Below are 22,517 nucleotides of genomic sequence, written 5' to 3' on the forward strand. Positions count from 1 at the left end.
AACACTTTCACGGTCGCCTCCCTCTTTGAAACTTGCATCCCACTGCTAAAAACTTTGGTTGCATGGTTAAAAGTAAAAAGCAAAGTTTTGGGTAAAAAAATGGTTTTGCAATATCTCGAACCAGGAGAAAAAAAAATTGAAATAAAAAAAAAGATACCCATTAAAGGCTATCTGACACGTGTATTAAAGATGTACGCGTGCAGTACCTGAAAACTCACAGGTAAGCGTAAAGATATATATATATACATAGAGAGAGAGTGTGTGTATGTGGTCCCCACCATCCTCGAGGAGTTGGTGGTGGAGTGCCCAGTGCCCGTACACTTATCCGGGTTTTCGTAAAAATAAATAAATAAATAAATAAATAAGTGAAAATTAAAAATATATCGCGAACGCATGCCATTCAAAAAGCGCGGGAAACCTGTTGGCGTGACCTTGACCGACTTTTGACCTTATAGGGGCATTTTAGTCATTTATCAATACCTTGGGGGTCTTTCCCAAATCGCAGAAAAGGACGATGACGGTCAGCAGTAACGGCTCTCGGGTGAGTGTACGCGTGCGAGTTGACACGTGGTAGAGTACCATTGGATTCCTAGCCCGTAAAAATCACACGCCAGCATGCCATCTCCGTCAACTCCCAGTCTCTCCCCCCTCTCTTCTTTCTCTCTCTCTCTCTCTAGCCAGCTGTCTTCACATTTCAACTCTCTCTAACGGTTGGCCGAGGCAGTTAACCATGGTTAGCAAGAAAAAAAAATTGAAAAAAAAAAAAAGTTTTTTTTTTTTTAACATAACAGAATTTTTTTTTAGGTTCTTCGAAGAGCTCGCCCCAATTGATTACGAAGCGATAGAACTTATCGGCAAAACGCACCTCTTATTTCCAAAATTAACGAAAATGCCATCCCCTTGTGTTTCCTAAACATAGACTAATCGGTACCCAGTGGTTTTACGATCAAGACCGTCCAGGGTTTTGATGAATTCGAAGAAAACGTATTAATGAGCGCATGAGAACTTCGAGGGGGTTGTTCTTGTCTGGCTTAGGGACATATACGTTATTTTCTAAAATCTTCATCTCTTCCCTTACCCCCTTCGTCGCCGACTCATATTCCGGCCCTTCTAGAGAATGACGAAACTACCCCTCCTTCCGTCCCTCTTCCAACCTTTTTGAAAATTGAAAAAAAAAATAAAAACAAAAAAATAAGAGCGATATATTATTGACGCAAGCAGCACGTCAAAGCATATCATTATCAAATATCGGTCAAATCTCGCAGAAAATGATGAGAATGACCCTGGACTTTCTTAAATGACGAATACGTCCCCCTGAACCACTGCTGGCCCTCCGATCGCTTACCACGCCCAGATCTCGACCGTCCATCCCCCAGGCTGCTACGAATATGACGTTCTGACGAGGGGGGCTCAGTTTGGTTAGAGGCCTTCATGTGAATTTATTTTGTTGTGGAGAAATGGGAAGGCATTTTCATCAATTCGTCCACAGATTTTGTCCTATGTTTGGCATTTTGGGTTCGGTCCTGTCATTTTTCCCAAATTAGTCCTCTCGATTTTTTCGACTTTAATGGACGAATTTTGTCAGCTATCTACCTGGGGATTCACTGCCTGAGCACATCACCCCAAGTTTCAACTCAAAACCCAGCTCTCCCTTGCCTTCCTAGAAAACCATTGATGAATGAACTCATCCAAGGTATATGCCAACCTTATTCTCCAAATCGCGACTCTTTATAGAAAGTCATGGTCCCTGGAATTCATCTTCTCTTCAACAAAATTTTTCTGAAATTTGACTTAAAGAATTACTCATCCTGCCAACTTTTTATCTACTTTGAGGGTTATTTTGGTAACTTTGTCACAATATTTTCCTTTTTTTTATTGAGTCGAGATTTCAGTAGAACCGAGAGAGAGAGAGAGAGAGTGTTTGTATCATAGGCGTCACCGTCTGTGGGCTTGTCATATAGTAGAGGGTCTGCCATCCTCTGGGATCCATGTGGTTAGGGTTTAGGGTTTTAGTCTTTTAGAGAGAGAGAGAGAGAGAGAGAGGAGGAGGGAACACACACTCTCTCTCTTTTCTCTCTCTCTCTTCAGTCTCGTATCTTCTGGCCTTGTTAAAAATGAAGAGCGCACACACTGTTTCCTTCTTAGCAACCATTAGCACCCTTCTCTTTTCAGACAAAGAAAGCTCTCCCCTTTAATTCTTGCCTTCTCTTTCCTCTTTCAGCCTTTTCTTTTCAGAGAAGCAGAGATAAACGTCGACCCCAACAATTCCCTTTTTACTGCACCACACAACCCCTTCTTGCCTCTCTCTCTCTCAATCTCTTTGCCGTTTCTTTTTCATTGATTCCCCATAGGAGACCATACCCCTTTTTCCGTGTATTTAAGGGCACGTATAAATAAGGGAATTCATGAGAATTTCTTATGCTTCTGCTCTCTGATTCCCCAAAGGAGAGAAAGAAAACAATGGTGGGTGTTGCCTTCTTTTTGTTTCCCTTTGATAATAAAGAAACGCTTTGAATTCATGGTGGTTTTATTTATTTTTTCATTTCTAATTCTTTGGTCCTTTTTTTTAATGAGTAGTTTGGCTATGCGTCTGGGAATTCATCCCCCAATCCTCTGTGGTTGGACACTCTTCTCTCTGAGAAGTTCTTCATCCCTTGCCCTCTTCACGAGACCGCCAAGAAGAACGAGAAGAACATCTTCTGCTTGGATTGCTGCACCAGCATCTGCCCTCACTGCCTGTCTCATCACCGTTCCCATCGCCTTCTTCAGGTTTTTCTCCTTTTTATTTCTCTTACTAAACTACCACCCTCTTTCTTGTTTCGAGTTTTGATCGAATTCTGGTCATACCATGGCACCCTTCTGGTTTTTTCTGCACGATAGGTTCGGAGGTACGTTTATCACGACGTTATTCGGCTGGACGATCTCGAGAAGCTCATCGACTGTGCGTATGTTCAGGTTGGCTCTTTGCAAGAATTTGATTTCCTTCCTTTTTGAGTTGAATTACTATTTTGATTGTGCTTCCTTGGTATGTATTATGAAGATTTCATGAAATTGGTTGCTTTATCTTGGAAACTTTTTTTGGCTACTCGTCAAAATTACTCTTCTCCTGATGTAATTCTCTCTATGTTGAGTATTTTTTTCACAGAAATTTCTTATATTAAATTCTTTTCCCCGAAATTTCTTCCATCTTTTAGGCTTATACGACCAATAGCGCCAAGGTTGTGTTCTTGAACCAAAGGCCTCAATCTCGCCCGTTCAGGGGCTCGGGCAACATGTGTAGTACGTGTGATCGGAGCCTGCAAGAGCCATTCCTCTTCTGCTCGCTAGCATGCAAGGTATCTCTTTTTCCTTCCTAAAATTTCTTGGTTAATTATTCGATTTCGAATTGTGGGTAGTCCTGAAGTAGATTCGTTAGTCGATTTTGATTCGTGGGTATGCCTTTTTTTGGCTTGTTTCTTGGGGAAATTAGGTGCACCACCTACTGAGGAGCGAGGGCTCGTTGTTGAACTATCTGTACGACTGCGACTACCTGCCGTTGCAGGAAGGTTTCCGGGGGGAGAGCGACGACCTCGACGACGGCCAGCTGACGCCGGACTCCGTTCTCGACACGCCGGTTTCGTTCCAAATGCCGCCGGCGTTCGTGTGTCCCGAGCCGGAGCTCGTGAGGAAGAAGAGGACCAGCGTCTCGGTCTCCCGGCCGTTCCGCACCTGCTATCCCGCAACGGAGATGGTAGCCTCCATGATGAATAATCGGAGAAAGGGCATCCCTCAGAGATCCCCCCTCTACTGATCCCTCTCTTTCTAGCCAATTTTTTTGCTCGACTCGCCGGATTTCTGTGCACTTTCGATTTCTCTCTTTTGGCGGGCCTCTTTCTCAATTCTCCTAATCTCTGCGGCTTATATTTTTGTTTTATTTTTACTTTTACTGTCGAAAATTACAGTGTAGAATTATGGACATGACGGTGGTGACGATGAAGGGGGAAGGTGGGGTTGTAAGGTGCTGGTGAAAACCGCCCAATTTTGTAGAGAATTTCTATTATTGTTTTATGGGGTTCTAAATTTTTAATTTTATTGGTAATCGGAACAGAGATTTCTGCAATTTGCCGGGTTCTTTATATCAATTTTAGCTTGTGTTTTGTCTTTTCAGTTTTCAGTTAGCATGTATTTAAGATTGGATGTATGTAATATATGATTTCTTTTTAAAGTTGTTATGGTTATTTATTTATTGTTATTGCCTTTTGATTGGCTGGGGGGCACATTCTTTGTGTCTGCATTCGGCGAAAAGAAGGTGGGTTGGACATCACTGACAGCTAGTATTGGCGCTGTAGGGAGGAAATCATCTTGATGGTTTTCCACTGAAATTCCTTAGATAGCGATTTTCTCATTGAGAGAGAGAGATTGGTGGTAGTGTTTGATTGGATCACTGGAATAGCAGTTAACACAGGTTAAGTAGAATTTGGTGGTAGGTCGTGGTGTTCAATTGGAATAGTAATTAACAGTTGAGATAGAACAGGGAGGAGGTGTAGCAATGACCATATTTGAATAGTAATTAATACAGATGGTGTGTGTGTGTGTGTGCGAGAGAGAGAGAGAGAGAGAGAGAGAGAATGGTGGTAGTGTTTGATTGGATCACTGGAATAGCTTGACACAGGTTAAGTAGAATTTGCTGTTTGGTCGTGGTGGTCAATTGGAAATAGTAATTTTTAACAGTTGAGATAGAGCAGGGAGATGTAGCAATGACCATATTTGAATAGTAATTAATACAGATGGTGTGTGTGTGTGTGCGCGAGAGAGAGAGGGAGAGAGAGAGGTGAACAGCAATGGTCATGGTTCATTGGTAAGTAGTCCGTGGGTCACAGTTGGACAGTCCTTTTGAGTTTTAACTCAGAGCACGCGGGCTCTGAGAAAAGTAATAAAACGATTTGACTTCTTTTTCTTGGTGGATATGTGTGTGAGGTACAATTTTAACCTATCTTATTTCTTTGGCTTTTTTGTTTGAGAGTTTTTTTTGGAGTCACATTATTTTTTGTCCGTTGGCTGCCAATTGCCATTACCTCTCTAATTACTGTTTTACTTTGTCCTCAAATGGCTCTTAAAATTTAGTTTGTTGGAAGCCGTTCAAATGAGTCGTGTTGGAACAGGAGGTTGATGGTCTCAAAAAAAGAGCAGGAGGTTGATGGGTGACGAAGGTGCAATACTCCCAGATGTTTTTTTGTTCGCCAAGGAAATCCTTTCTTCACGGGCTGCATATTGGCAGGCTTCTGGTTGGTAAAATCTTTGCACTCCTCCCCCTGTGTGCACGCCGGACAATACGCGGGCATCTTCGACCTTGTGACAAGTGATGCTCCTGTTGGATTTTGAACTCGAGATGTTCCATCAACTTACAAGTTGCCCCTACTGTTATAGACATGCCATACTCCAGCTTATTCAATACATAATCTGCAATTTCTGCAAATGCACGATCCCTATACCCTAGTTAAGTTGTGAGCCAACCAACAAGACCACGATATCTAGTGATTATGATACTATCGTGCTTTATAAGTTCTTAGGATTTTTAGATGCTTTATTATCTCGAGACAGTCAAATTTGAAGTGTCCACTTATACAGTGTGGCCGGAAGGCTGTTAGATACGTTGGTGATAACTTTACTGCGCTGCCAAGGTGGGGGCCTAATTGGACGTCAGAAGTGATATGATAGGCTTGTCCTGTACTCTGTGTTCCTAGTGAATCATGGTCTTCTCTTCCATTCATGTACTCCATATAGTGTCCCCAAGTTAAAAACGGCAAAATCTCAAGAATAAAAAATAAATTTTATAAGAAAATATAAACAAAACACATTTAAAAATAAAAATCATGGTTTTTTTGCCATAAATATATTTTAAATTTAAAAATCTTACAGTTTGAAAATTTCACGAGAAATTACAGTTTTAAACTTTCAGGCGATTTCTGGCGATATTTGTCAGTAACTGTCCCACACAAAGGAATATGAATTCAAATGAAATGGGTATCTGGCTAACGGGTAAGTGGTTTCTTTGACTTGGTAAGAGAATGAACAGTGAAATGGCAGGCTCTGTATTGTTAGGTCTTGGCTACTATTGCTTGTGTGCATTCCCATACATTAGGACTAAGGGATCAAAAGAAAACAACTGGACATGTAAGTGTGTGATGTGGAAAGAAAGGGCAATCAATGTGTGATGCATCTACAGGGTGTACAAGGACATGCTTTTGTGTGGCATAGTCTTTTTTGGGAATTCTCAACCTGTGCTAAATATAGACCTAAAGTACTGTTTATACATGCATGGTGGATATTGCTTGGTAAAAGTATGGCATATGTTTATCTTTAGTACCTAAGAACTTGGTGAGAGTAATATTGGGAAATTTTGCAGTGCTTTATGAGCATTTCAAGAATTCTGTCAAAATTGAATCGAATCGGCCAGTTTTCGATTCGATTTGGACTGATTCAGCCCCCCTACTGTATGGGCGATTCAGGCCTGATTCAGCTGAGCTGTGTATGAGGCCAATTTGGTTCGATTTGAGTCTGAATTGACCTACTTATATAAATTTCTTTCTTTTTTGTTCTTTTTTAAATTTAAAAACTTGTTTGTTTAAATAGACAGATTCAAAACAATTTGCTTACCAATTTAGGCTGTTTCTAAAAGCCAATTCGATTCAGAAACCAATTTTAGCGATATTGCATTTGAATAATGACAAGGTGTATTTCTGTGGTTGACGGGCTACATTTCAAAATTTTACTACTTTTAAATGTTAAGGGTGTAACCCAAGGTTGGGAGACTAGGAAGCGAAAGTGAAAAATGAAAAGGGAAGCAAGAAGCGATGCATTTTAAAATGTATTGGAAGTGGAAGGGAAGCAAGAAATAAAAAAAGAAATATAAGAATTGAATGAAAATAAAAATGAAATACAAATAAAAACTAAAATAGAAGTGGCTAAAATTAAATTTCATGATTTTTTAGTGTAAGAAATAAATTTTCAACAAAATCTAAAAATGATGATTACCAATTTAGAGAAAACACATAAAAAACATGAAAAGTTGAGTAAGAGAACATATAAGAAAAATAGATAAAGCATGTGAAATGCATAGGAGAAGCATAGGGGGATCAAGGTTTTCATCAAGTTTCGTAAACCAGGAGTATCGCGCTTCCAAAGCGAGCTTCCCACCTATCTAAGAAGCTTCTGTTAACTCTGGTGTAACCAATGTCGTCAATATCTAAATCAGACCTGTTTTTTTATAGTTTGTTATTATGATTGGTAAACGAGATGAACTGCTCATGGCTTAGCTTGTAAAGAGCTCATTCAAACTCATGAAATAGGCTTGGCAATTAGAACATGAAAAACAGCTTGTTACTTGGTGTTTTTTTTTTTAATTTTCAAAATTTGTTTGTTTAAATAGACTGATTCAGAACAATTTGCTTCGAACTGATTCAGGATTTATTTTTTTTGGAAAACCAATTGGATTCAGCAACTGATTCCAAAAACACTGCATTTCAATAATGAGAAGGCGTGTTTGTATGTAACGCATACGGCGATGTGCGTTACATGAGTAATTTTGTCCAAAAGCAATTAAGGTAAAAAACCCGAGGTATAATATCATTTTCTTATTTAGATTAGACGTGTCAAACTCTTTTTTTTTAGGAATGTGGCATGTTTTGCTTTATTAGGAAATAAAAAAAGTAGGCATCTTTTTGTTTTATAGTCTAACAATATAACTAAAAGGTTGAATGAGACCCCCTTTGATTAATTGTCCTCTAGAGGCTTCTTGACTTTTACGGTTTTGATGATAAGTGTGCTTGTTGTCTTGTATCAGGTAACCCCTTCATGTTCATGTTAGCCCCATCACCACATGCTAGAAAATACATGAAGAACTGCTTATATTCCGCTTGTAAAGAGCTTGTTTGAACTCATGAAATAGGCTTGGCAAGTGGATCAGTTTGGCTAGACTCATATGAACTGGTTATAAATATATTTATATCATACTGTTTTGCTTGCAAGCAATAAGTTTAGAGTAAAAATCTTATTGCTTACAACTTTGAAGTTATGTATTTATTTTTCTAAAATAAGCCAGTTTCAGCTTAATTAAGTCAGTAGGTTTACAGTTCAAATTCTATTATATTCAATTTTGAAAATATATATTTTTTTTGGTAAACAAGCCAGGTCAAGCTCAGCTTGTTTAACTTGAGTGACCACGAGCTCGAGCTCGAGCTCAGCTCGGCTCAGCTTGCCACAAAAACAAGCCAAGCTGGAGCACTCTCTATCCGGTTCATTCAGCTCGTTTATCAGTCTTATTTGTTACTTAAATTCAACACAAGTACAGCATTAGTTTTTTTTTTCCTTAAATAGTGATTATTTGCTTCTTTGATCTAAACCCTTCTTTGGGAGGGCAGTTTTGGCTAGTAGGAGGCTATGACAGGATGGTGTGCTTGCTGTTTGTGACAGCAAAACCCTTTTTTTTTTAAAGGCAAACTGGCCGGGTTACGCAGACCCCATCAGTTACACAACATACCTTTGGATTTTGAACTTGCAACGTCCCAACACATGGTGACTCAAGATCAATGTTGAAAGCCATAGCTGAAACCAATGTTGTCATTATCGGTGTCAGCCCTGTATCATTTGGCCAATGTACGAATTCCGGTGAATCGGCCAATACCGATACTCAATGAATCGTTCTGAGGCCAAAAAATTAATTGAAAATGTTATGTGTCAATCAGAAGGTGTGACACATGTTAAAGCCATTAAAATACTATTAAAAAATAATTTTAAGTATTTTTATATTTATTAAAAAAATAGTCAATTCAGGGGTGATCAAAGCGTATCTATCTTCTGCCAGTACGCCGATACAGGCCGTCGATATGCATCGATACCGATACGGACAACATTGCCTGAAACTCCAGCATAGCATGTTGGACATGCCATACAGTCCATGGAGGTGGTAGGTACATGGGGGCACATGTGAACTGAATTCAGTAATTGGTACGAGCTGAAAGATGCCATCCTTTTTCATATAATTACTCTCAAGTGGAGAACGTGAGTGACTCAAAGTTGTTGGTGCACCTCATTGTTCACATTCTACTGTTCTACATCGAACTTGGAGCGAGCACAGAGCTGGGGTTAGGCAGACCCTTACCAGTTATACAATAATACCATTGGGATTTGAACTTGCAATGTCCCAACACAAGGTGACGTGCACTGGCTGTTCGTACCAAACAAGTGGAGCCCCCCGTTGGTAGGAAAAAAAAACTTTTAATATGGTAACTTGGCTATATAGAGTTGGGCCGGGACAGATTTAGATTGACCTGTTTATCCCTCGTAAATGGAAAGGCTTTGGCTAGGAGCCTAAACCAATGGTCCTAAACACTGCCCTACAACTACAAGGGTCTTGTACAATCTTAAGTGCACTGGCATTATGGCCTTGTCGCCCTCCATGGTTCTTTTTGTTGCCTTCCCATCGTAGTGGGCACTACTAATTGCTAGGATGGGTGTGGATCGACACAATAACGCCATACCATACCATCGTTAGATGGTTGATATGCTACACTACCCAATATAATTACTTGGGCCTCAAATCAGCGGCGGAGCGAGGAATCTAAACTAGGGTGGGCACAAATATACAATAAAAAGGTGAAAATATTTATTAATAAACTATATTAATAATATGTTAAAAAAACAAATAGTAATTTAAAGTGTACCTTCTGCAATTGACAATAGTGATTTTTCATATTTAGAAAACAATTCATAATTGATTCATTGCTGATTCATTAAAAAAAGTTAGCAATTGATAAAAATCATGGAGGTCTCATCTATGCTAATTGATAAAAAAATAAAATCCTTAATATTCTAACCAAAATCAAGCATTTATTATTCATGGATTCATGTTTAATGCTAATTGAAAAAGAAAAACACATAAAAACCATAAAGCCATAATTAAATATTTATAAAAATTTATAAAAGTCAAATCAAAACCCTAATTTCTATAAACATCATAATTTTGCATTTATACTAATTGATAAAAAAACAAAGACCCTAATATTCTACTAAAAATCAAGCATTCATTATTCATAAGTTTATGCCTAATAATAATTAAAAAATATAAAAACCACTAAAATTATAACTAAACATTTATGTCATTATAAAAAAACTAAATCAAAACCCTAAATTGTAACAAACATAATAGATAGAGACAAGCTTCCGCAATTTGAATTCTAGAAAACCAAATTAAATTTCTAAATATAATGAAAATACCACTCTCGATAGAAGGCCTACATTTCATGCTACCACCCTCATATTTACCAATGGACAGAATTGTCATTATTGGTCACATATTCGGACCGGGTTAAGGTTGCTTTAGGACCAAGTAAATAGATTTGAACCATAGAGTCATGGTCCAAACCCTTGATCCAACCCATGCATGAATGCTTCCAATTGGATCTGCATCATTTTGGAACTAGTTTACTATGATCAAGTCAGAAAATAAACTGCACAAGCATATTTTGGTCCGATCTTGATAGTGAGACCAGATAAGCTCACTTTCAAGTGGGTTGAACCTATGAAATGAACAAGTTTGACCCCTTTACAACATGCTCTAGCCAAATGATAGTCTTTGTTCAGTTTTTAGACCTGGACTTGGTTGAAAGTTCATGCTAATCATGTTAGTATCTAGAATGAAGTTCTTATAACAAGATGACTGAGTTATGCCTTAGTCTGAACATTGTGCAACATATTTGAGTCTGAACTGGAATTTGAACTAATCTGAGATGACAAAGTGGAATCTGAATCTAAATTTAACATGCTTATTCTGACATGAAAAGAAGTCAGCTCGAGTGGTGCCCACTCTGATCATATCTTTCATTGGGTGGGCAGTCGGGTCAGGGTGGGCATTGCACACCTTGACTTGAGGTTGAGTGTGATGCATCCAATGTGGGTATTGGTGTTGGTTTGAGTCAGAATTGACATCCTATAGCATTCTTTAGTGAAAAGTTATCGAATATCAAACATCAATATTCTACATATGATCTTGAGTTTCATGCAGTAGTATAAGCCCTTTAATATTGGTGTCACTATCTTATTTATAAAGAGTTTGGACTATATATTGATTATGAGGCACTCAAGTATATCAATAGCCAAAAAAAGTTAAGTGCTAGGCACACTAAATGGGTCACTACCTACAATAAATGTTCATCATACAACAAATATCAATCCTTTATTCTTAATAAAGTAGCAGATGCACTTAGCCAAAAGAATAGTCTTTTGTCGTCCATGCCTATTTGAGTCATATGACCTTCATACTAATTTTAAGGACATTTGGCATAAGTCTCTCTAACGAGTGCTTATCATATTTTTCCTTTTCATATTCATGATGGGTAGTTGTTTAGAGAAAATCGTGTGTGCATTCTTAATATCATATTTGCATAAAGGAGGTTTTGCTAGTCGTTTAGGTCAAGACAAGACGTATGCTCTTGTGAGTGAGCATTATTCCTGGCCTAAAATGAGACATGATATTGATAAGTTTGTCCAGAAATGTCATGTTTGTCAAGTTTCAAAGGGTTCGTGTTGGGTTTACCTTGTACTTATGGTTTTAATTTTATCTTTGTTGTTGTCAACCAATTCTCTCTCTCTCTCTCTCTCTCTATATATATATATATATATTCATCCTAAGTAAATGCACTATTGATGCCTTATCAGTGGCCTCCTGTTACTTTAAAGATGTAGTGTGTTATCTTGGGCTTCTTCATGTTCGACCATGATACTCGTTTTCTTAGTCATTTTTTGAGGTCTCTTTAGTTATTGTTGAAAATTATATTTCAATTTAGTAATGTGTGCCACCTTCAAATTGATGGTCAGACAAAGGTGGTCATATCAAAACTTGGGATTGATTTTTCCTCAAGCTAAGTTCACTTATAACAATATGGTGAATTGGTCCACTGAAAAGTCACCTTTCCATATATATCGTTTATGATTGTTGCCCTATTCATGTGGTGTTGATTCCTCATGTTAGCGAACCCATGCATGTGACCTAGGATATCATATAGTAAGTTCATTCTCAAGTTAAGAAGACCCTTGAGGAGAATTATGTCATTTATAATTAAGTCTCAAGTTGATAAGAGTCATCGTGATATCAATTTTGTTGAGGTCCATTTTCTCGTGGTTTATACGTGTGCTTAGTATTTTCTTGTTGGTACTTATAAAAAGTAGAGCCCATAAAAATTTAGTCATTTTCTAGTGTTAAAGTGTTCAGGGAATAATACTTATATCATAGAGATGCCAGAAAATTGGCAAATCTCGTTGATCTTCAATGTTATTGATTTATATCTCTATCATGAACAATCAAATTCGTTGAAGCCGAATTCTCTTCAGCTAGGAGAAGAGTGAAGTAGGGGCAGGGTGGGTCCAGAATCATCCATGAGACCCTGATCCAGGTACAATTGATTCAAATTTGTTGGAGGAAGGTAGATCCAATTCCTAGGTGGACCAAGTTGCGGATCTAGAATCTGACCGAGATCACTCTTCGGAGGTCTATGGAAAGTACAAAAGGACAACAAAGGCATGCCTACAGCCCGTCGCCCTTGCCTACATCTATTGGGGTTCAAGACTACAGTCAAATTAGACCGGCACAGCAGGTTTGTATGGAGATCCATGGCAGATCCATATTCATTAAGATTAGGGTTTCATCTATAAATAAATGAGATGAGAGAGAGAAAGAGTTTTTGGTGGAACCTATTCTGAACTTTTTCTTTTATGCTAATTTCTTTGCAATCTCCTAGTTATTTTCATGAACTATTTCCATTGAATTTTAATGCAATCTATGATTCCTTTATTGTGAGTAGCTTTATTCATTGTAGCTGTAAATATACACGTAAATTTGTTTGGGTTTACATCACCCCACCTGGGGTTTACCTGACAAGGGTGTGGGCCCGTTAAGTAATTGGGTTCTAAGGGAGGGTTCATCATCATTACAAAAAAATCCCTTTGAACTAAACAAAACCTTGTTGTTGTCCATCTAAAACTCATTTGGGGTAGAAGCCATATTCTTTGTTCATGGTACAAGACTCTTCTCCAAAACATTCTACTAATTAGGTCTTTTTGAATGTCTATGGTGGTACATACTTGATTTGTATAGATCTAAGCTCCAAAAGTTAAATCTAACCGTTGGAATATGTTTACCATATTCTAATTATTATTTTTATGAGTGAAAGTTTACTCAAATGTGATGTTTTATATCATTTTTAAACCACCCTTATTTTTAAAAATTGTAAGCCATTGATTTTCATCATCTCAAAAAATGGAATCTTATGGCATATTAATAATGATAAAACCGTCTAATATACTGAATAAATCATACTATATAAATACATATGTATGGTTAGATTTACCATTTGGTGGCTAGATCTATCCAAATAAGAGTGTGTACCACCATATATATATATATATATGTGGTCAATTTACTAAAGAACTAGAGTTGGATCATGTTTTGCAAGTTGTTTTCACTCGATTCAAATATAAATGTGTTCAGGCTGGTTGATTTGTTAGGGATGGCCTATTGGATCATAGTTTTTTGAAGAAAAAATATATTTATGTCGACAAGTTTTAGAAAACATACTTTAAATCTAGTTGTAATGCTTATAATTGATTTCTAATTGTTGTTAAAAATTATTTAAATATCAACATATTCTGATGTGAAACATGTTTTTTAATTAAATAAACTATAGAGATTTACATTTGCAAGGTTCTATTTTTGCACTGATCACTAGATTGTTAGAAAGCCAATGATGTTTTTATTTACTAGATACTACAATACTATCACTAACTTTAGATGTAAACCTTTGTGTGTGTGTATGAGAGAGAGAGAGAGAGAGAGAGAGAGAGACTGGCTACTACGTACCGTTCTCAAGGGCACAATATCTACTAGGGCTGGTAAACAAACCAAGTTACTTAAGAGTACTTGGCCCTTTGTATCATAGATGACATGTTTGGGTCAAATGACCACATACATCTCGAGCCACACTATATTGGCACATTGCTGGTCTTTCAACACTATGTTCAATGGATAAACCGTGCTTCCCGATTTCTTTGACTGGGAAAAGTATGCCTAATTTAAAGCGTTTGAACCTACTATGACTATTATAAATTTGATGATTTCGGAACTTTGAAGTATGATGTGGTCGTAATTCTCGATGTGGCTAAAAAATTGACAGTGCAATAAAGCTGAGTTAGTGGCAGGCATGTTGGGAAGTGGACAACCAATTTTTCTCACATATCACCCAATTATTCTAGTTTTTATAGGAACGTGAGAAATATTATTTATGAAACATTGTTGATAATCAAACACAAGAAGAGAAAAAAAAAGAGATCAGGATGAGAGAGCCACCCCCATCGGGAGAAGGCCATGAAATGTCATCTTCCATGTTTTGAAATGTTATCTTGTGGAGCTGCCCCTATGAAGCTAAAATCATATTCCATACGAAGGTAAGCAACCCTCAAAGGATATTTTCTCTACCAGTTTCTCTTAGGGGGTGTTTGTCTCATGTCCTTTCCTAGCTCTTTTTCATAGGAAACAGAACCTCTTTCCTACAGAAAGTGAAACAAACCCACATAATAAATGCTAAAAAGCAGCTTCCCTGTCAAAATGGGTTCATACCTCCCTCCCATGATGGGGAAGTACTTTCCCTCCAAAGTGGCCCACTCCAAATCCAAGGGATGGATTTGGAGTGGGCCCCAAACCAGATGCCTAGTTTTGCAAACAGAGGATCTGATATCCTTGGTTTTGAGATATGCAATAGACCTTTTTTTTAATAACCTGAAGAAATCACACTCGGCACGAAAACCTGGTCGTGTTGACTCAGCCTGCCATAGTTATGGTCATCGTGCTGGCAGCCTAAAACTCTGAGGCTAGCCCCCCTGCCCTCGGGACCTATGCTACCCATTGGCTTGCACAGAGGGACGACACCCATGAGAATCAAACCATGACGACCATCTAGCAGCCAAGTCCCCAACCACCCCCAATACGCCAACCCCCCTTGGGGGCTATGCAATAGCCCCTTGATTACACAAACTCCTGGATGGACGGGAGGGGTTTGAGCTTATAGATTCATGTTCTACAGATTCTCTGATATCAGATCACCTCGGTAGAATTTTAAGATATGAGGCAATCAAACACACCTTAATTTATCATGTCTTCACCTTTTCCCATACCTCTTGTGTAGGTACATCCCCCCGGCCCCCATGTTAAAATCTCCAATGGATGATAAACTGAGGAAATTTTAATGGGTAATTTTGCCTTTTGAGGTATTCTATCTGAGATAGTTTCATCTTTTCCTAAAGGCAGCCCTACGTTTTCATTATGAAGACATGGGAAATGGGGCAGAAATAAAAGACAACCTCCCTCCTAAAAAAAGCAACACCTTCAAAAAAGATGATACATAACCTGAGATCTGGAGCGTCGGTTCTCAAACACACGATGCAGATGCAAGACCCATAATAGTTAGCAGATTAGGGAGCCACTCACCTCCTCTCCACCAATAAAAAAATCTAGCACTTACACCATGGCCGTGGTAGCCTTTTTCTCTCCCCATTTTCTGTGCATCCAAACAATTTCCACGGCGCGTTGAATCAGCGCCCACAACAATGACCACCACTTAAAAAACGAGTGGCCACCGAACCCCCCAAACCTTTTTTTTTTTATAACATCTTTCACTGTAAAACAACTAGTAGAAAATAGAAAACAACATCATACAGAGAAAACAAAAAATCATAACAAAAAAAACTAATTAAAAAGAACTAACAACTACCCACATTTCACGGCACTAAGAACCACCACTCTCCCTTTCACTGCCAACCCACTAAGCCCCCTTCCCATCCAGGAAACACCACACACCACAATGTCTCCCCCCCATGGTCAAAACCAAGGTTTTACCATCCATTCCTTTTTCTCTTCTTTTCCTTTCTCCATAATGTCATCTTTTATTCAACTCATGATTGTCAATATCATCAAACATTGATTTTCTTTTCAGGCTTTGTTTGCAGAGATTCTTCAGTTTTGGAAACACTGGTTCCAATCTCACCATCATCAACATCAACAACATGGTGTTGGGCATCATCACTCTTTCTTTTATCTTCATCATCCTCACATTGGGCACCAACATAGTTGCAGAGCCAGCACAGGAGTGCAGGGGCAGATGGATACATATACGTCGTCTCCCACCAAGATTCAACATGGATCTCCTCTACAACTGCTCAGATTACCCAGTTTGGGATGATTTCTGTCCCTACCTGGCCAACCATGGCCTTGGCCAGAAGACCCACAACAGTTCCGAGAGTTGGTACCGAACTGACCCATCAATGATCGAGATTATCTTCTACCATCGGTTCCTCGAGTACCCCTGCTTGACGCCGGATCCGTCGGCCGCCGACGCCATCTTCGTCCCTTACTTCACCGGCATCGACTCGCTGCGATACCTGCTCGGCCCCGATGTCAATTCGAGCACCGAGCACGGCCTCGAATTGGCCGGTTTCCTGCACTCGGACTCGCCAGAGATCTGGCAGAGACACCACGGTCTGGATCACATATTCGTCATGGGACGGCCGGCGTGGGATTTCTCGCGGCCATTATCGTGGACTGAAGGTTGGGGAACCAGCATTCTTGAATTGCCGGAGTTACTGAACATTACGGCCGTGATTCTGGAGTCCCGGACGTGGCCATGGCAAGAACAGGCAGTGCCTCATCCGACTTCGTTTCATCCGGCCAGCGTCGGCCGGCTGGAATCGTGGATCGGTCGTGTTAGGCGGTCCAAGAGAACTACGCTGATGCTGTTCGCCGGTGGTGGCGGAACTTCGAATTCGCCTAATATCAGGCGCTCCATACGAATTGAATGCGAACTCAAGCCCGAACTCTGCAGCATTGTTGAATGCTCTGGTGGTGTCTGCGAGCACGATCCGATCCTTTACATGAAGCCGATGCTGCAAGCTAAATTCTGTCTTCAGCCCCCGGGCGATACTCCAACGAGGCGGTCGACCTTCGACGGGATGATCGCCGGCTGCATCCCCGTCTTCTTCGAAGAACAGTCTGCGAAGAAGCAGTTCACATGGCATCTGCTTGAGGAAGAGTATGACCGCTTCTCAGTTCATGTACCAAAGGATGAGGTGGTGTGGAACGGTCTGAACATCACCGATGTTCTGCTGGGGATATCGGAAGAGCAAGTGAGAAGGATGAGGGAGAGAGTGATTGAATTGATGCCGAAGATTATCTACAGAAGGCACGGGAGCTCTGCCGGCTTGAGGAGGATGAAGGATGCCTTCGATCTCACAGTAGACCGCGCTCTTGGGAGGATAAATAGCCGGATCGCTGAAGCAGGAATAGTTACTTGAAACAATTGACAGAAGGTGAGGAAGATATACACCCACAGATTCTCATTCTCCTGCACATTGATTTGCTAAATTGAAATACAAGGAGGTTCAGAGATCAACAAAGCAACACCACAATTGAATTTTGTAGGGTGCGTCAGTGCTAATCTCTCAATCCATAATTTCCTCCTTTCATTTGTCATTGATTCGTATCTCTTTCACAATATCATCTTATCCTAATTGTAATTTATGCCACCGCTGCAATCAGTGTACTCAAACTGCCAATTTTGTTTCAAATAAAAAGGCGAGTAATTGTACACAAACATGTCAGGAGGGTATCTGAGTACTGTTACAAATATTGTCTGGCTTGAATGAATTATGGTAGCAGATGATGCTTTTGCATTCCTTGGCAGTCAACACCTGAAATGGTAACAAGAATGGCAGTTTTCCAAGAGTAATAAGAGGAAAGGCAATGTACCATGCACTTGATTTGGGATTCTTTAAGTTTGATGAAAAGAATACCATGTATGTGCACTTGAGCAGTTAAGTTGTGTGCATAAACCTAATGAGAGACTCAAAGTTGGTAAAAAGAGTACGACATTTGGTAATATGATGATTTAATTGCCAGGTACGTATGAGTACTTAACAACAAAAAATACGACAGCCCAAATGCCTCACTTGGTTAATGTACAATTTTAATGTCTCTTGATATTATGGATAATTGCCATGCACATGTTTGATATTCTTCAGGATTTCATCCACTTCACAACTGCAGAAATGCAAGTCGGTCCTGCTCCAAAGCTTGCTCTAGCAATGTCAGCCTTTCTGCACCTTTCCACTGCTAATGGCTTCGTGTAATGCCAAAGGGATGGAAGATGCACTGGTGTTTCCATTGCCAACCAAATTCGACAGAGCCATTTCTGTCTGGACTTGCATGTGCATCGACTGCATTTTTTTTTACATATTCTGTTGGATTCACATTGTGTTTGTTTGGATCATCAGAATGAATACCTGATGAGGCAAAACCAGTTACGGTCAGCTGCTGACAGCATGACAGACCGGCTTTATCAAGTGCAGCTTTCATCACAGCAGGAACGCATCAAAAATCAACCAAAAGCTTCCTTCCCATTCACTTGTAATTCATGAGTAGAAGGATTGCTTTGGTGGGACAAATGCTGCACCAATGTGCTTTGAACCATCATTCTTGAAGTTGGCATGTAAATGGTTGCTCAGAAGAAACCTTATGAAGGAAAACCGACTTATTAAGCACCGAAAACAGATCAAGTACCTTCAGTATCACTGGAATCCCAGTAAACCGTCCTGGTCTTCTCCACTTGCATGAAAATGATTAAAGTACAAAATAATTTCAAGAGGAGAAAAATACACTCTAAGTGCAACATTAAAATCCACAACATGAAAGCCAGAGTAAGACAATCTAGTACTCCACACTTTTCTGGTGACCAACCCAAAGAACGATCTATATTTTTGTTGGGTACACATTTGCAACTTGTGAGTAATCACATTGGACCTCTTACAGATTGATGATGGTATATGGAGTATGCACCAAGACGACCCTCACGATTTCCCCAACTCATTTTCATGCTACAACATTGATTACAAAGAATGCCATTCTCCCAATTGGCAAGGACCCCCTCTTTGTGATAAACACTTTAATGAAGTACTTTAACAAGGGTTACCAGCATGACTAGGCATGCTCTTACAAAGGCTAAGTTTCCAAGCCACAGAATCCAAAATGACCCATTGAACCAATGCACCCCAGCTTTCAATTAAAATCATTATAAATAGCTAGAACCATTCCTGCACTAATAAAAAGCACCAGCAGCATCACCATGGAAGAATACAGGTACCCCTATCACTCAAATCCACACACTGAGAAAGTACATCTGGTACAGTCACTAATTCTAAACAGAAAATCTGTGAATTGGAGCACAGCAAGATTAATCCTAGAAAGAATTTTGAAAATTGATCAAAGCATGAGAAAGAAAAAAGCATTATACACACAAATTACCTTTAATATAGAGGGCATCTCTGACAAGACCTAGCACAAGTTCACAGGATGTTGCAGCAGTGATGTCAAAGGCAGGTACATTTTTACAACCAAGTTCCCTTTGGACCTCACGGATTGAATTTTTCAATTTCACTTATCGTTTACCCCATCATGATTTTTAACCAACATTTCATTAACAAAAAAGATGGATTTTTTTATTAGAAATAAAAAAGAAAAAGGAAAAAATGCTAAATCAAGTACTCAAAGTTCCACTTGACAAACAAAAGAGAGGTTAAAAAATCTGACAGGCAATGTCATGCAGAAATTTGACATGATACTTTGCACATGCATGTGCACACTCACACAACTCAGCTAGATATTTTGGGTTTATTTGGGGACTGTAATATTGAAGCCCAACTCCTTTGCACCTCCAATCAGAGATATCACTTCCCTATAGACATGCTTACATCATTCCAATCAAATTCTTCTTTCATCCTTCATATGAATTTCACATAAGTTTCAGCCCTTTGACTCCAAAATCACTCAAGTTGAACCTTTAGCCTTTTTCCTTTTTTTTTTTTGCTGGATTCCCAGAAATAGGGATTAAACCAGTGTCTACGGTTTTTCTGTGCCAAACATGCATTAATTATTCAATTATCAAAAATATTTAAAAAACACGAGATTCTTGCTGCTCATAGTAAAAACAGGTCTGACACAAGCTGTGAATCTACAAAACTTTTGAGATTATCAAAAAGAGCAATTCTAATTAAACTGTTCTTGTCTTTTAACTGAAATAGATACTTTGTATCTCCACTTGGCAGTCCAAGAGCTTTCACTTGGTTGCAGCTCTCTCTAATGTTATTCTTGATACCATTGCATCACACCTCAAGGATAAAGCTGGAGAAAGAGAAGGCATGTACTGCTGATATTGTTTATCTACTTTTTGCCAATGCATCTACAACAAATGTCCAATAAACAGCCTACTTATTCTTCAAATGAGACAGATAACCATCTATATCCACTGTCACATATGTTATGGACCATGTACACACACCCAGACTCCCAGGACCTGCATATTAATGGTGGACATTGCTGGACGCTGATACTCTCACCAACATGCCTGGAGAGATGGCCTTGACATGCTGAGTTTCCAATAATAAGCATCTGATAAAATGTCAAAAATGCTGACAGCTTGGTGGATGTGTCCAACCTGCAGGTACTTTGACTTGTGTCTGACACTCTAAAATGCCATTCAACAATTTATGTAATAGAAGGATCCTTTAACAAGACAGATTACCTTTTTTTTTTGCTATGGAAGTGTTTTATCCAGATGAGTCCCTCAATACTCCAAAGTGTGTGAAACCTTACCTTGTTGCACGTGGCTGATTCTAGTTGGGCACTCATTGAAGCTCACCAGAATTCCATTGAGCTTTGAGGAGAATATTCAAGAGCAATGGCTGGTTTTAGTTTTAGGCTTGAGGCTGAATTTTTTATTTCTGCTTTTTCCAAAGCATACATTTCAGAATTGCACACAAAAGCATGATCGTGCGTGTGTTCCATTCTAGTTTCTCAGGGCTTGCTTTGTCCAACACACACACACAAATATATATATATATATATATATATATATATATATATATATATATATACACACTACAAGAAAATAGGTGATTAGCGACGGAATCATTATGTCGCTAGTTAGCGATGGATTAACGAGAGAAACACATCCGTCGCTATAATCAATGAAATTTACGAAAATAACGACGAAATATATCCCGTCGCAAAATCCGTCGCTAATTAGCGATGGATTTTGAGAGAGAATATTTTTTCGTAATGGACGCACCATTTAACGACGTCTTTTGCGACAGAAAATATTCTGTCACGATTTAGCGACGGAATTGGCGACAGAATATATTTTGTCGCCATTTTCGTGTTTTGATTTACGGCGACTTAGCGACAGAATTAATCCGTCGCTAAATATTGCATAACCCTTAATCCCAACCCTCTTTTTCTTTTCTTCTTTCGATGATCCCGCTCCCGCCCTCTCCCTCCCGCCACCCTCTCCCTCCCGTCGCCCTATCTGTCCTGTCGGCCTCTCTTCGGCCCCCACTGTCCACCGTTCGCCGGCTGCCGATCCCCATCAGCCTTCCGCCGTCGCCCGGAGATGCGCAGGTAATTTGTAAAATTCCGGCAGGGGGTCGACCCCCTGCATTTTTCGGCAGGGGTCGACCCCCTGTTGTTCCGGTAGGGGGTCGACCACCTGCGTTCCTGCAGGGGGTCGACCCCCTGCTGTTCCCGGTAGGGGGTAGACCCCCCTGCGTTTTCCGGCAGGGGGTCGACCCCATGCGTTTCGGTAGGTCATTGGGTGTTAGGCTTCTCAAGGCCTATGCAAGATGTTTTCATTTGCCTCGATTTTTTTTTTCGGCAGATGGTGACTTCATTTTAAAACAATGTTTTTTGCAGATTTCTCAATGGAACCCGCTTGTGCTCAGCCACCCGTGGTAAGTAAGTGACAAAAACAATGCAAATCGGGTAAATACCCGTGGTGAGTAAGTGATGCAAGTGCATCACATGTTATTTAATTTAATGGATGTAACACTTTATTGTTCACACACTCACTTAGTTGTTGATATCTAGGGCTACTTTGTTGGAGTTCGGAGATCATGCTGAGCATGATTTTAATGTATGAGAATAAAAGTGTTCTTATTTTTGGAGTATGGATTCCATGCTAGGCATTGTAGTAGTTAGTGGAATATTGAAGTGTGTTTGTTGTAGCTACATGTTTGACATCTGTTTGATATGAATGATTTCAATGTATTGCAATGTTTGATGTAATTATATCCATGCTTGCATGTAGTTACTTTCAATTTGATTATGACTTTCATGTGAAATTGTATAATGAAAGCATGCTTCAAATAAATGTATTATGCCATTAATAGTTTGCACATGAAAATATTAAGTTATCAATGCATACATCATAATTCTTGTTATTGTATGACATCATATATTACATGATAAATTTGATATTTTCTTCATCATAGCATTCTGATGGTTCTCTTTTAACCAGTTAGGTTATTATTCGTAATATCATACGAAAATGACTGCAAACCGTGAATGGATGTACCGTAGGATAGTGAACAATGAGTTATCGCATGAATAT

The 22,517-nt window shown here is 39.3% G+C and overlaps 1 protein-coding gene and 1 pseudogene across 2 annotated transcripts; both read left to right on the plus strand.

Moving 5' to 3' along the window:
• The first annotated feature begins 514 nt into the window (after positions 1 to 514).
• On the plus strand, positions 515 to 4,032 carry LOC149845669 (protein RGF1 INDUCIBLE TRANSCRIPTION FACTOR 1-like). Its single transcript, XM_089988945.1, has 5 exons — positions 515 to 541; positions 2,578 to 2,769; positions 2,881 to 2,955; positions 3,195 to 3,335; positions 3,470 to 4,032. Exons 1-5 carry the CDS (start codon positions 515 to 517, stop codon positions 3,788 to 3,790), a joined length of 756 nt encoding a protein of 251 aa, XP_089845071.1. The 3' UTR covers positions 3,791 to 4,032.
• Positions 4,033 to 16,071: 12,039 nt separating this feature from the next.
• LOC149845670 (putative xyloglucan galactosyltransferase GT19 pseudogene) lies at positions 16,072 to 17,672 on the plus strand (annotated as a pseudogene). Its single transcript, XR_016430466.1, has one exon. The product of XR_016430466.1 is annotated as a putative xyloglucan galactosyltransferase GT19 pseudogene (transcript).
• The last annotated feature ends 4,845 nt before the right edge of the window (positions 17,673 to 22,517 follow it).

Source organism: Nuphar pumila, chromosome 2 (assembly GCF_984573655.1).
Source record: "Nuphar pumila chromosome 2, dmNupPumi1.hap1.1, whole genome shotgun sequence".
Lineage (NCBI taxonomy): Eukaryota > Viridiplantae > Streptophyta > Magnoliopsida > Nymphaeales > Nymphaeaceae > Nuphar > Nuphar pumila.

Coding starts and splice junctions, on each gene's coding strand:
- LOC149845669 (XM_089988945.1), top strand. CDS start 515: ATGACGGTCAGCAGTAACGGCTCTCGG. Junction 542..2,577: donor TCAGCAGTAACGGCTCTCGG/GTGAGTGTACGC, acceptor TTTAATGAGTAG/TTTGGCTATGCGTCTGGGAA. Junction 2,956..3,194: donor TCGACTGTGCGTATGTTCAG/GTTGGCTCTTTG, acceptor TCCATCTTTTAG/GCTTATACGACCAATAGCGC.